Source organism: Poecilia latipinna, unplaced genomic scaffold (assembly GCF_001443285.1).
Source record: "Poecilia latipinna isolate Pla-1442-1.1 unplaced genomic scaffold, P_latipinna-1.0 Scaffold3749, whole genome shotgun sequence".
Lineage (NCBI taxonomy): Eukaryota > Metazoa > Chordata > Actinopteri > Cyprinodontiformes > Poeciliidae > Poecilia > Poecilia latipinna.
In genome coordinates, this window is record NW_015116365.1 from 24,579 (window position 1) to 38,585 (window position 14,007).

Below are 14,007 nucleotides of genomic sequence, written 5' to 3' on the forward strand. Positions count from 1 at the left end.
TAGCAGAGTAGATCCGTTAGCAGAGTAGATCCGTTAGCAGAGTAGCTCCGTTAGCAGAGTAGCTCCGTTAGCAGAGCAGCCCCGTTAGCAGAGCAGCCCCGTTAGCAGAGCAGCTCCGTTAGCAGAGTAACTTGGTTAGCAGAGTAGCTCCGTTAGCAGAGTAGCTCCGTTAGCAGAGCAGCTCCGTTAGCAGAATAACTCCGTTAGCAAAATAACTCCGTTAGCAGAGTAGCCCCGTTAGCAGAGTAGCCCCGTTAGGAGAGTAACTCGGTTAGCAGAGTAACTCCGTTAGCATGCTGTGGATCATAATCATGATCTGAAACAACAAAAGTTCAGCAGCTCATCCAGAGAAACTGAAATGTTCCTTCAGACATGAATTCAGTCCCGCCTTGTTTATTTTCCTCTGGTTTCTCCATGTGGATGACATCACCGCTAACGTTCACCTGTTAGCATGTGGCCTGAGTCATGTGATCAGGCTAATGAGCCATGTGCTAACTTCAAACTTATTGATCAAAACCAACATAAAGCTGTGAATGGCCGATAAAGACCGGTAGGATAATCAGCTCTGGGTTTTCCCTCCTCACCATCTGACAGCAGGAGGCGCTGTTAGGAAAGGAAACGCATCAATGGTATCGGCTTTTCAAAATAAAGTAAAATTTAATGTTTCATGATTCTTAAATTCATCTCATTAAAGTTTGGATAAGTGCACAAATATATAATAGGGCATATATCTGTATCAATTAATCAACATCAGCACAGAGCATAGAACTAGACTACGTAGATCAGCCTCATGGATCAGCTCACTGTCACAGATTCCTGATCTAGAAATGTTTTTCTATGTTGGAACCAAAGCAGATATCAGATCAGTTCATCTCCAGTTCTGATGGCAGGTCCAGAACGGTTCTGGTTCTGGTCCAGTTCCAGGTTCTGACCGACCCGTCTGTGTTGCAGCTCTATGTGGACCTGGTGGTGAAGAACCCTCTGGTTCCGTCCTGCCAGCCTCTGGACAGCGAGCTGTTCGGAACCAGACTGGACTCCTTCATCCGCTCCCTGCCGTACTACAGCCCGCGGGCCGCCTGACCGGTTCTGGTTCTGGTCCTGGTTCTGACCCGCTTCTCACCCTGCCGTACTACAGCCCACGGGCCGCCTGACCGGTTCTGGTTCTGACCCGACTCCTGACCCGCTTCCCTCAGTTCTTCAGAACCAGAGTCACTCCAAGGTCAGAACAGTCTGGATCTGGACCAGAACACTGGATGGAGCTGAACCGGGTCAGCAGAACCGGGTCAGGATTGCTGTATTTATTGAGTTGTTCTGTGTTTAATAAAGTGACGTTGGACCGGTCCAGTTGGTTCTGTGGTTCTTGACCCGTTAACTGTTGATGCTTCAGAACCTCAGAGGTCCAGTCTGAGCAGAACCGGGTCAGAGTCCAAATGGGCTGAGCAGAACCGATTAAAGTTCTTTGTTCTGGTAGAACGTCTCCTGCTGATCGGCGGTTCTGACCCAACAGAACCTTTAACATCTGGAGCAGTTCTTGGTTCTGGAGATGAGGTCCGGACCAATCCTCCTGGTTCTGGTTCTGATGGATGGACTGGATCTATCCTGTTCTGGTCCGGTCCGGTCCGGTCCGGCTGCAGAAAGGCTACTGGTGATGATGTCACAGGTCAAAGGTCAACTCTGGACTAACTCGGTAATCTCCTGGTCCAGATGAGGCCCGGCAGAACCTCCTCTGGCCCAGAGGTTCTGGTTCCTCTGAGCTGCTGGTTCTGGTCCAGAACCTTCAGACCGGGTCGGCGCCTCCAGATGTTCCGCTGCTGTTTGGGTCGGCAGGATAATCCGACCCAATGCCAGAACAGAACTCTGACCCAAACAGCGGCTGGTTCTGGTCCGATCTCTGACCGGGCCTCAGAACGCGGATCCTCCACATGAATGGTTCTGGTTCTGATACTCCTGGGTCCAATTATGAAGGATAACCATGAACAGTTGATCAGAACCTCTTGGCCTGGTCCAAAAGCTGCTCAGGAGAATCCTACAGAACCTCCAGCCGTCTGAGCCCAGTTCATCAGAACCGGGTCACATCCTGCAGCTGGTTCTGATCAGCTGGGATCGGTGCGCTCCACAGGTTCTGGTTCTGGTTGTGGGCCTAACAGAACCAGGGAAGGTCAGAACAGTGGTGGCTCTATTCTATCAAATATATCGATCATGTCACCGGGTCACTGGGTCCGTCTCCTACCAGAACCAGTCCAGGTTCTGATGGGAGGTTCCGCTCCTCCTCCAGCAGAACCGGGCCCTGTGTGAACATGTAGCTAAGGACAAAGTTCTGACCAGGAATGGAGGCGGTTCTGGAGTAATCCCAGGAATGTTCTGATGACAGGGCTTCCTGCGGTTCCCCTCAGACATGAAGCAACACCAGAACCAGAACCGGGCCGTAAATCAGCCTGTTATTGAGGTCGATGGGCTGGAGGAGGGGGGCGGAACCGCGGGTCACATGACCACAGCCCACTTCCTGTTCAGCACAATAAGAGACCAGAACCAGGAGACCCGGTCAGAACCCATCCGGAACCAGAAGACCCAGTCAGAACCCATCCGGAACCAGAAGACCCAGTCAGAACCCATCCAGAACCAGAAGACCCAGTCAGAACCCATCCAGAACCTGGACCCGTCCCTGATCTTGGAGCAGCCGCTGCCGGATCGGACCAGCATGTGGACGTGTTTGATCCTCCTCAGCCTGCTGGATCAGAACCAGGCTGCTCCTGTAAGATTGGACCTGATGATGGGTTCTATCAGAACCGAACCGGATCAGTGACCCGTGTTTGTCTTCGAACAGCTTCCTGGGAAACATGGAGACCTGGTTCTGATGGTTCTGCAGCAGCAAGTGGCCCAAACTGCGGTAAGGCTTTAGACAGAAGGTTCTGATGGGAACCGGACTCTGGTTCTGGTCCAGATGTGGAGCTTTAAGACCCAAAAGAGTCCAACAGGACGGAAAGGCTTCAGGATTATGAGAGGAGAGAACCGGACTGACCAGAACCTTAGACAACCGGACCTTAGAGGGGACGGACCTGAGGACATCCTGTCAGACTGAGAGGTTCCACTGTGGTTCTGGTGGTTCTGGTGGTCCATCTCCACATGTTCTACGGATCACTGATTAAACATGGAGAGTCAGAACCAGCAGTTCTGCTCCCTGGTTCCCATGGTAACCAGGAGAACCAGGTCCACCTTGGGGTGGTGACTTCATGTCCTTCATGTCTGTCCCCTGAAGACCAGCGGAGTCACCAGAACCGTTAGCTGACCCGATTCAGTCCAGAACCAGAACCAGGCGACCCATCACAGTGCTGCTGGGTTCTGTCTCCAGGTCACCGCCGCCCCGTCTGTCCCTCAGCAGAGGACATCGTCCTCCTCTTCATCCTCCTCCTCTTCATCATCAGACTTCTCAGAGTCCAGCCAGAGGTCCATGGTAAGAACCAGAACCAGTCCTGAGTTACATCAACCCCACATATAACTACATTACCCATAATGCTCAGCAGCAGCTATACATGACAAGTTAGAGAAACAGGAAGAGGATCAAAGATCTACGACGAGGGAGATGCTTCACTACTAGCAGTAAATAAATGTCGACTGTTTTCACAGACGTTTCAACTGTTGAAGGACCGACAGCAGCTGGACGACACGGTAACACACACACACACACACACACACACAAACACACACACACACACACACACACACACACACACACCGGATCCCATGGGCGTAAATCGCCCTCCCCCCCCCCGAATTTTGGAAATCAAAACTAGCTAAACTGCTACATTGCTTTCATAGACTAAGCTCCTTTTTCTGTCGAAGGCAGACAATATTTCAGTTTTATTTGTCTCTGTTTTACTTTAATAAGAGTTTGAAACTTTAGCGGCTGAGCGTTAGCATTAGCTAACAGCTCAGTATGGGAGCCGACAGCAGAGGGGCGACTGCAGCTGGCAGTAAAACATAATAAAGTTTGTCTTTATTTCTTACCATCTTCCACGTACAGCCTTTAGAATATTTTTCTAGAAAACTGAGCCTTAAGTTTAAGTTATGATTCTTCAAGATATTAATTTACTACATATTTGGGTTCTCAGCCATCCAGGACATGAAAAAAGAAACAAAAGTTTAAAGTAACTTGTTATAATTTCAGTAACACATGACTTGTATTGAGAGCCACTGCAATAAATCAATATTTACGAGTAATTTTATTAAGTGGAGTTACTTATTAAAACTTGTTTTTATTTAGAACCTTAGGTTTTTGTAGCAGAGATTAGATCAGTGACTCTGAACCAAACTCAGATCTAAACATTTGAGTTTTAATTTGACTCTTTGGGTCTCAGCAGGTTGTTGACTGAGAAAAACACTTTGGTTATTTATTGCTACTTACTAGTTATTTTTGGTCATTTTATGTCACATTTAACTTTAACCTTGCCGACCCCCCCCTCCCCAATAATGAGGTGGGATTTACAGCCTTGTCGGTCCGCTCCCTGTTGGACGTCCTGCTGTCCTCAGAGGACATAAATCTGTTGTGTGACATCCTGTCTGTCTGCCTCTGATCTGATGATGTCACTTCCTGCAGGCGGTGGAGCAGGTGGACTCAGAGGAGGTGAGGCGTCTTCACTTAGAGATCACTTCCTGTAGAAAGGTCAGCTGACCCGGCTGTGTGTGTGTGTGTGTGTGTGTGTGTCAGAGCTCAGAGCTGCTGCTGCCTCCCAGTAACACCAGCACCACCAGTCTGACGGACAGAGGACAAGATCAGGTGTTTTATCAACATGGCTTCTCTCAGCCTCATCAGCCAATCAGAATGCAGCTCTCTAACGAGGCGACGTCTGCTGTCAAACTGCAACTCGGCATCGACCTTTAACCCCACATGAGTCCACCCCATCCATAACCCCATCCATCCTCCACCCCTTCTGACTCCGCCCACCATCTTGTCTCCCCCCAGGTGATGCTGCAGACGTCACTCCTCCATCTGAGCAGCCAGAAAGTGGGCGTGTCCTTGGGCCCAGTGGGCGGAGCTACGCTGCTATCAACAGGTGGAGACGCCAGTGAAGCCGAGGAAGATGAGAAGAACGACCTTCATTCTCTGACAGACGACAGCCTGGAGGGGGCAGATGGAACGACCTTTCACCTTCCTGGTTTCCATGGTGATGAGGCGGGGCTAGAGCTGGCCCTGTAGAAGAGACCACGCCCCCTGCTGTTCACCTTTATAATAACCTTGTAGTTGATTGAGCTGCTGTTACTGAAGCTCATGTTAGATGATCAATAATCAATAATCTGATGATTTAATAAAAATATTTACATCCATCAAAGTTCCTGTTTTATCTGCATAAAGAGGTCAGAGGTCACACACAGCGCCCCCATGTGGACCAGAGCGGAACTGACTGCGTGGTTCTGGTCCACTGAACCGGACAGGTTCTGAACAGAACATGGTCCAATCAGGTCAGTTCTGCAGGAACTCAGTGGATCAGAACCTTTGGAGTCCAGAATGTCCTAACAGCAGACAGAACCAGGACCCGACCCGGTGGACCTGGTTCCATCTCTGTCCTCAAATTCTGTTTGGACCGGGAGGTTCTGGTGCTGGATGTAAAGTCTGCTCTCTGCTTCGGGTCAGAACCAGCTCCCAGCAACAACCGGATCAGAACCGGGCCGACCCAGAGGAGAACCATCCTGCTGTCTTGCTCCGTCTCCACCAGAGGGCGCCAGAGGATCAGGCTGGTTTGAAGGAACCGAACTGAAGAAAATCAGTCTGCAGCCGATCGGTTCTGATCAGGCTGCAGACCCAATCAGGTCCAATCTAATAGAATCAGTTCCAGAATAATTGATCCATAACAGAAATAAAATGTAACTCATTAAAGAGTTTCTGTAGATGGATAACAGATTAATACTGAATGTTGTTCTGGGCTGATTGTCCCTGACTCACATAAACGACCTGCTGCACACGCTGTTAGCTACATGCTGTTAGCCACCTGCATGTTAGCCACATGCTGCACACGCTGTTAGCTACATGCTGTTAGCTACCTGATTTTAGCCACATGCTGCTAGCTACCTTCCGTTAGCTACATGCTGTTACCAACATTCTGTTAGCCATACGCTGTTAGCTACATGGTGTTAGCTGAGGACACACCTGGACATGGTTTAGTGTCTTACCTTCTGTCCATCCTACTGCTGTTCGTCCATCAGCGTCCACCAGGGGGCGCCGTGGACTCCTCATCCGGACCGGACCTCATTTCCTCCTGCAGAGCCACTAGTCATGTATTCATCTGACTCACTCAGAACCACTGAACCGGGTCGGACACATTTTATCTCCTGGTTTTATTTAATGTGTGACCCAAACTACCGGATCAGAACCAGAACCAACACAGCAGCAGCTCAACTCACTTTATTATGAAAAAGACCAAGAAGAATCAGGTTTTATTTTGAAAAGATCAGTCACTTCCTGTCTGTTGTTGACATTCAATTACAGTGAGGTCACCTGACCGCTCCAAAAGGTCCCACTGAGCATGCTCAGTGCAGTCTGACATCACTTCCTCCTGAGGCTCTGCTGTCCAAGCAGATCCATCAGTGATGTCACTTCCTGTGGGTGGAGCCCTTGTGGAACAGGTAGATGGGTCTCTGGTTACCTGGAAACAGGTAGGAAACAGGTGAGGTCACATGAGCGACTCGACCAATCAGAGGAGGTTCACTGTTCAGATGCTGTGATGTCACAATATTCACTCTGGCTGCATGCTGGGTAACGACGGGTCATTAGTTTACATACAGCTGCTGCTGGTCTGACAGGAAGTGTTTAACGTTCACAGCAGGAGAATCTGAACCAAATACGACTTTTCCTCCGCAGATCGGCCGATTCCGATCTTTCCAACAATAAATCCGATCTGTTCCTCTTCCAGATGTGGAACTAAATCCGATATTTCTCAAAACGTCTGGAGGCAGAACGTCACATTTTATCCAACAAGTGTCAGAATTCAGCAACAGAAGAAGACAGACTCTAAATGAACGTCTGAAAATAATAAAGGGATGAAAACAGTCTGAGTCAGTGAACGCATCACATCCCAACCAACCACTCCTGGTCCAACATCCAAACAGAACCGGGTCAGAGGCTGCAGTCAGCACTCCACTAAAGGCTGCTGCTATTAGCTGTTAGTTTTCTGTTAATCAGCTTCCTGCTGATCATGCTGTCGCTCTCAACAACTTTACAATCCATCCAGAGATGGCAGCCATCTTTACTGCTGCAAACAGAGCGCTGCGGCGGCCATCTTTACTGCTGCAAACAGAGCGCTGCGGCGGCCATCTTCAGCTTTGCAGTTGGGGTTTTTTATCACGAACGACCAGAAACAAAACCAGATTTCAGCCAGGAATTGTAAGTGAGACTTCAGGCCTGCTGTGCTAACGCCAACGCTAATGTAGCCGTAGCGAGGAACCAAAGAGGGAACGCAGAGACACTCATGTTATAGAATGAATATGATAACTTATTATCAACGAGAATGATGATCAACCTGTATAGACTGCAGGGGAGCTAGCAGCTAGCTGGATGTGTGTGTTACCTGTGTGTGTGAGCGGTCTGTAGGAGATGAAGCCGATGGTGTCGGTGAGCAGGGAGGTGAATAGTTCTGGTCGGAGCCTCAGAGTTCTGAAGTGACGCAGCATCGAGTCCTGGGATCAAACAGAACCAGGTCAGAACCTCTGGACCCATCAGAACCAGGTCAGAACCTCTGGACCCATCAGAACCAGGTGTCTCCCCCCTCCTCACCCTGTTGCTGCGGGCGTAGCCGCTCCAGGGCTGCGGCTCTAGGATCAGCGTTCCGCCCGGCGCCAGGCTCTGATAGGCCCGTCTGAACAGCCGGACCACGCCCCGGTCACCCGACTGCAGCTGCACCCACTTGGTGACGCCCAGAGCCAGGATGACGTCATACTGGCCCCGCCCAGGCCACGCCTCCCCCTCAGACACGTAGTCGCCCTGTGGGCGGAGTCGGACAGGTTACCATGGATGTTAACGGAGTACAGGTGGGACCAACATGCTCCACAGGTAAACAGGTTTAACGCTGTATTTTCCATCGGGCAGTACGGAGGACGCCTACAGACTCACCTGGATGAAGGTGACGTTGTCTGGGAACCTGGAGGAGGATGATGATGGCGGCAGAAGGGGCGGAGCCGAGAGAGGACCCCGACTGACCCTGAAGGAGACGGGGAGGGGGGGCGCCGCCCGCATCACTTCCTGTCTGTGTGCTGCCACCAGGTCATGTGACAGGAAGTGACGGACGTTCTGCCTGGCAGCGTGGACCAGCCGCCCGTCTAGCTCCACCCCCAGGATGTGGGCGGGGTTAAACCTCCTGGCGATGGCCAGGGTCATGTGACCGGCGCCGCAGCCCACGTCTAGAACCGTCCGGTCTCTGAACCAATCGGCTTCTAGGAGGCAGAGCCGCGGGTCAGGCTCCGCCCCCACCCGTCCCTCGTGACTGTCGCCGTAGAAACCGTGGTAGCCATAGTAACGGCAGTGGTTCCCATGCTGATAGCGCTGGTGGTTCTTTTTAATCTCTGAGGTGGGGGCGGAGCCAAGGCCAGGACCTCCACACCTGCAGGGGGAGACAGGGAGGTCACATGACCCCACGGACCAATCAGAACGCAGGTCTGTACAGACTGACCAATCAGAACGCAGCTCTACACCACACCCACCTGCTGGCTTTAGCCCCTCCCACCAGTGGCGTCTGGAACTTGGCTGGCAGCTTTGTGGTTTCCACGGTAACGCTTCCATCAGCCGACCTGGTGGAGGCGGTGCGGCGGCGGCGGCTCCCAGGCGGGGGGTGGGTGTGTCTGCGTGGCAGAATGGGGGGCGGAGCTACATCGTCCCGGCAGGTGATGGAGGTGTTGAGCTCACAGGACAGAGGAGACGCAGGAACTGGAAGAGAGACACGTTAGAGGACAGCGTCCCCAGAGGACAGCGTCTCCAGAGGACAGCGTCTCCAGAGGACAGCGCCCTCAGTGGAGCCCAGAGGAACTGCAGCAGGTGTTACCTGAGGGTCCAGCTGAGGGCGGGAACAGCCTGGCGGGCGTCTCCTCCTTCTCCCCTCCGCCCCCATGCTGTCGGTAGCGGTGTCTCCTCCGGGACTTCAGCGGGGACAGCAGGACAGCGGCAGCGTCCCCGTCCTCCCCCCTCAGGTTCAGGGGGTCGGTGACGTCACGGGGGACCAGGATCTCCACGGCGTCTCTGCTGCGGGACGGCAGGGGGGAGCAGCGCGGCGTCTCCTGATTGGTCGCCCTGAGGGGGGGAGGGAGAACACTGAGCTGTCCACGAGACATCAACGGGACTGAACTAATGATGGTCGACCAGAACCACCAGGTCCAGAACCAGAACCACCAGGTCCAGAACCAGAACCACCAGCAGCTGATCTTTCCTTGATGCTCCTGAAAGCATCTTTTCCTTCTAGAACCTGAACTCAGAACCGATCGGATTCTCTGGTGGAACCCAAACGATCAGAACCAACCAGAACCCGTCCGGTTCTTCATAGCCCCCATGAGGCAGCAAAGTTTGGGCCGGTTCTGCTTGACCCGGTCATGGAGCCTGGATAAGTTCTACTGATGGACCCAGAGACCTGCGTTCTGGTCCAGATGATCAGCTGCCATTAGGTCAAAGTTCTGCTTGTTAACCTTTGACCTTTGTTCAGACAGCCAATGGAAACATCAGTCTGTTGAGCTAGCACTAGCCATGCTAAGCTAGGCTAGGCTAATTTAAGCTAGGCTAACAGAAACTCAGGGTTAGAACCTTGTGGACATTCTCTCCCTGGACTTTGATTAGACCCTAGTTCTCCATCGCCTCCTGCTCTACCAGAACCTCCTGAAACTGCCCCGCTGCCCCTCCCCCACCTGTTGACCTCCTCGTCCAGCAGGGAGTTCAGGTTCAGCGGGTCAAAGATGTTCCCTCCCAACAGGAAGTGACTCGGCAGCACCGGCTCTGCCTGGCTCTCGCTGTTGGCACGGCGACGGCGTTTGGCCACGCCTTTAAAGCCCACGCCCACAGAGAATCGCCTCTTCCCGATCCTCTGATTGGCTGCAGGAGGAGGAGGGGGGGGCAGGAGGAGCTGGTGGCCATTTTTAGGATGGGTGGGAGGGTGGGGCTTATCCAGCTGCTCTGATAGGCTGACAGGGGGAGGGAAGGCGGGGCTTAGTCTGACCGGGTCTTTTTCCAGAGACATCCTGATGAGGGCTCAGCCAATCAGAGATCTGCAGAGAGAGGGAGCGGAGTCAGTGGCACAGCCAATCAGAGACAAGCTAACAAACAGCTGGGCCATATCTGGTTGCCATAGCGATAACTACTGTGTTTAAATCCTCTGAGGAAGTTAAACATGAATGTTGCCTGAACTACAGTTTAGATAAGGAAATATCAGATGCCAGGCAAAAACTGTTTAGATTTTAATACTGGGAAACTATTCTGGTATCTCCTGTAACATTAATGATGATATTCTTCTAAGTATTTAAAGAAAAATTAATTAATCTTGTCATAAGTTAATCATTTCTCATTTATTTTCCCCATATCTCTTTCCAGCAGACTGAAGTTTCCATGCCCTCCACTGACTCTTCTCCTCCCTGAGCTGCAGGAGGAGTGACCTCTGACCTCTCCAGGTCACATTTACATGTGAAACATTCTGGGCATCTCTGTATGCCACGGATCAGTTGGTCTAAAATAATGTTAAATCTGAGGTTCATAAGCCTCAAATTAATATGAAATAAATATAATTAAACTCAGAGTTCCTCCTAACTCTCCGTGTTTTAATGATCCTGAATCTGACTGCAGATGGAGAAGATGGCAGATCTCCTGACGGGAGTTATCAAAGTTTAGTTAGATCTGGATCCAGCTCCAGAACCTCAGACCCAGTCACTACAGCCGGACTGAACTGAGACAGAACCTCAGCAGACCTGCCTGATGAAGACGATGATCAGACTCACCGTGTCTCCTCCTCTTCCTCTTGTTTATGAAAATTTTACCAAACAGCTTTCGCCTCTAAAACAATCCCCGCCCCCTCCTGTCCTTCCGCCAATAGCACCGCGCCCTCATGAATAATTAATGAGCCCAGTGGAAACAAACATTTAGCTGCTGCAGCTAGCCTCCTGTGGCTAACACACGCCCCTTCACTAAAAATCCCTTATACTCCTCAGGTCTGACCGGAAATAGAACCCCGCACAGCTCTGCGCATGTCCGCGTGCGTGTCCGTGTCTGTGCGCGCCGTGAAGTGGGCCGTGATTTCATATAAACTGAAGGAATTTCACCAAAATACCGAGATAATTACTAGCTGCTTTATCTGAGGGATAACGGAGCCTGTGGGTTTACAGGCCAGCGTCTTAGTCCCGCCTCTAACCACTTCTGACCAATCAGGATCAACAGCCTGCGAGGGCGGGAGATTGGGCCGTAAAATAAGGTGTCCTAATCTGTGCCTGATTAAAACTTTAACGGTAAAACATAGTTTAACCAGAAGATTTTAATAACTAAAAATTCAAACATTAGCAGTTATAAGTTTTCTGAAATTTCATTGTAAACTGTTTGAATTCAATATCTTGAAAAATCGTACTTCAAACATCTGGATATTTGTAATTAACCGAGTCTGGACTGACAGGTTGCACAAATTTATGCTCCAACAAACAAACTTCCAAACTTACACATTAAAACACATTAAATTCAGAACAAAGGTATATTCTACAGGCGGCTGTAGCTGATTCTTTACCAGCAATGATGAAAGAAATTAGGTGAGTGAAAGCAGAAGTAATCAGCCTGACAGACAACACTGAGGGCGAAGAGAGCGGAAGAGTTGCGTTTTGGTTGAATGCGGTTAGACAGTACGGTCTGGTCTGTCTCCTGATGGACAGTATGGTGTGGTCTGTCTCCTGATGGACAGTATGGTGTGGTCTGTCTCCTGGTGGACAGTATGGTCTGGTCTGTCTCCTGGTGGACAGTGTGGTGTGGTCTGTCTCCTGATGGACAGTATGGTGTGGTCTGTCTCCTGGTGGACAGTATGGTCTGGTCTGTCTCCTGATGGACAGTATGGTGTGGTCTGTCTCCTGGTGGACAGTATGGTTAGGCCTGTCACGATAACAAATTTTGCTGGACGATTAATTGTCTAAAAAAATTATTGCGATAAACGATAATATTGCTTCAAGACCTTTTGACACTGATTTAATGGAAATGACTAAAAATACATGCAATTTCATGATAGATACACCTTATTTTCAAAATAACACATAACACTGGAACTGATAAACTAAATAAACAAAACAACCACAAACAAAAATAAAATGGATTCTCAGTCTCCATTAACAAAAAAAAATGTACTTGAATAAAAACTAAACAATAAATAGTGCATTCAACTAAAAGAGTGCAGATTATGAAGTCTATTGCCCTTCAGTAATCTCTAGATTTAAATAGAAAAAACGGGCACATAGGGTTAGGGTTACTACTTAATGCAATGGTTCACACTACACCATTTTTTGCCCGTTTTCCCCTTATGACAATCTTAGATCGTTGGCCGATCTAACCGATCATCCTGCAGTGTGTGGTGTGTTACGGTAGATCGTCGTAGCCGTTCCGATCTAAATCAGGGGTTTTTCCCCGACTGGGAGCTTAACGTTGAATGTGACAGCCTCAGGTTGTGACGGTGCGGCGAGAGGTTGGAGAAGGAGCTAGCTGCGGCCGTTAGCCACTCTAACCCAAAACAGCAGGACGCACTTTTGAAGTATTTCACACTTTCGATTTATTTAACTTCGTCCACGTAAAGCCAGATCTCCACGGTACTAAGCATTATATCTCCATACATGAGAAAAGTAACGTTAGTTTACCGCTCTGCACCTCATCATCACCTATCTTCTCTTCTACAACAAAAAGGAAGACTAGTTCTTCTTCTGTACAATAGTACAACAAAGGGAGTAGGCGCCCCCTTGTGGTGATACCTACTCATCTCTAGGAACCAAACAGCATAATGACTGTTACATATGCCCCCCAGGTAAACAAAGGCTGTCCTCAGACGCACAAGACTATAGGCACCAGTACAGAATATATCAAAGCAATACATAGCCATGAAACTGTAGTTACACATGGGGCAGGTATCAAATCACACCTGTATACATATCTGTGGATAATGGTAACACACAGTCAGCTCAGGTTCCAAAATGCAAACATACAATTAGTGTGAAACTCATTTTTTGTTTTATGAACACAACCCCTCTAAAGAACAATTAAGGGACAAACAAAATTCTTCCTATGCAACTATGGGTGACAACAAAATTACTGTCATCCAAAATCATCAGAATTCTTTTTTTTTTTGATTTTGTCTTGTAACTACAAAAATTTCAACATAACACAGTTAACTGAAAATTACATGCACTCATCAACCTGAACAAACATAACCTTACATATTGTTAAGCCTGTCAGTATGGTAGATATTTGTCCATTTATGGTCGGACCAACCAGTCGTTATCCTGGGATGATGCCGGGCTCTCAGATTGTAACGTCCAGCACAATCTGAAGTGTGGTCAAACTCGGTCTCATCAGCGTTGGTCTCATCGACCCCATGAGGCGTCTGTGAGTGGCGAACGTCATGTGGTACATCACAAAACACATCACCTGGAGGGAAATCATGGATGGCATCAGTCTGAGGGGAACCGTCCTCAAGATCATCGTCCATGTGATCCACCTGTGCAGCCGCACCGGCAGTCTTTTTGCAGCTGGCAGAGTCCCAAGTATGGAAAGGCTGCATGTTCACAACATGGAAAACTCCAGCATCGGCTCCAGTTTCAACATCAATCAGTCTGTAGTTCACATCGCTAAGTTTCTGACTGACACGGTAGGGTCCTTTGAACAGCGGTGCCAGTTTAGCCGTAAAATTCGCCAAAGCATCTGATCTTGGGTGAGACTTCACTCGGACCAGATCACCAATCCCAAAGGCAGAATGGCGGCGTCTCAAGTCATAGTAGTGTTTCTGTCTTTTGTGGCTGAGGTCCAGCGCAGCC

The 14,007-nt window shown here is 49.7% G+C and overlaps 3 protein-coding genes across 6 annotated transcripts in view; 2 read left to right on the top strand and 1 right to left on the bottom strand.

Annotated features, from left to right (window-relative positions):
- The window catches only part of trappc1 (trafficking protein particle complex subunit 1), a 6,486-nt gene extending 5,145 nt beyond the window's left edge, over nt 1-1,341 (top strand). The window contains exon 4 of the mRNA XM_015024647.1: nt 952-1,341. Within this exon, the coding sequence (XP_014880133.1) occupies nt 952-1,080 (129 nt within the window). The 3' untranslated portion in view covers nt 1,081-1,341. The remainder of the gene's footprint in view (nt 1-951) is intronic.
- A 99-nt stretch (nt 1,342-1,440) lies between these two features.
- Nucleotides 1,441-5,322, top strand: LOC106941574 (uncharacterized). 4 transcript variants are annotated; one of them, XM_015024638.1, is made up of 7 exons: nt 1,441-2,752; nt 2,825-2,887; nt 3,350-3,451; nt 3,625-3,666; nt 4,595-4,621; nt 4,706-4,774; nt 4,961-5,322. In XM_015024638.1, the coding sequence occupies exons 1-7, from the start codon at nt 2,396-2,398 to the stop codon at nt 5,192-5,194; spliced, it is 894 nt and encodes a 297-aa protein (XP_014880124.1). In that variant the 5' UTR covers nt 1,441-2,395; the 3' UTR covers nt 5,195-5,322. The 4 variants fall into 4 exon arrangements, with proteins under 4 accessions (XP_014880124.1, XP_014880126.1, XP_014880127.1 ...); XM_015024640.1 differs by lacking the exon at nt 4,706-4,774 and having other exon boundaries at nt 4,595-4,660; XM_015024641.1 differs by lacking the exon at nt 4,706-4,774.
- Nucleotides 5,323-6,382: 1,060 nt separating this feature from the next.
- On the bottom strand, nt 6,383-11,353 carry LOC106941577 (7SK snRNA methylphosphate capping enzyme-like). Its single transcript, XM_015024648.1, has 8 exons — nt 10,957-11,353; nt 9,877-10,233; nt 9,027-9,271; nt 8,689-8,911; nt 8,102-8,588; nt 7,766-7,972; nt 7,560-7,668; nt 6,383-6,638 (listed from the first exon to the last, which is right to left on the bottom strand). The coding sequence occupies exons 2-8, from the start codon at nt 10,203-10,205 to the stop codon at nt 6,586-6,588; spliced, it is 1,653 nt and encodes a 550-aa protein (XP_014880134.1). The 5' UTR covers nt 10,206-10,233; nt 10,957-11,353; the 3' UTR covers nt 6,383-6,585.
- Nucleotides 11,354-14,007: the final 2,654 nt, after the last annotated feature.

What these genes read in the sequence shown, in the direction of transcription:
- LOC106941577 (XM_015024648.1), bottom strand. Translation starts at nt 10,205, where the DNA reads ATGTCTCTGGAAAAAGACCCGGTCAGACTAAGCCCCGCCTTCCCTCCC. An exon ending in ACAACGTCACCTTCATCCAG is followed by an intron (nt 7,973 to 8,101) that starts GTGAGTCTGTAG and finishes CTCCGCCCACAG; the next exon opens with GGCGACTACGTGTCTGAGGG. An exon ending in GCTACGCCCGCAGCAACAGG is followed by an intron (nt 7,669 to 7,765) that starts GTGAGGAGGGGG and finishes GTTTGATCCCAG; the next exon opens with GACTCGATGCTGCGTCACTT.
- LOC106941574 (XM_015024638.1), top strand. Translation starts at nt 2,396, where the DNA reads ATGAAGCAACACCAGAACCAGAACCGGGCCGTAAATCAGCCTGTTATT. An exon ending in GACAGCAGCTGGACGACACG is followed by an intron (nt 3,667 to 4,594) that starts GTAACACACACA and finishes CACTTCCTGCAG; the next exon opens with GCGGTGGAGCAGGTGGACTC. An exon ending in AGCAGGTGGACTCAGAGGAG is followed by an intron (nt 4,622 to 4,705) that starts GTGAGGCGTCTT and finishes TGTGTGTGTCAG; the next exon opens with AGCTCAGAGCTGCTGCTGCC.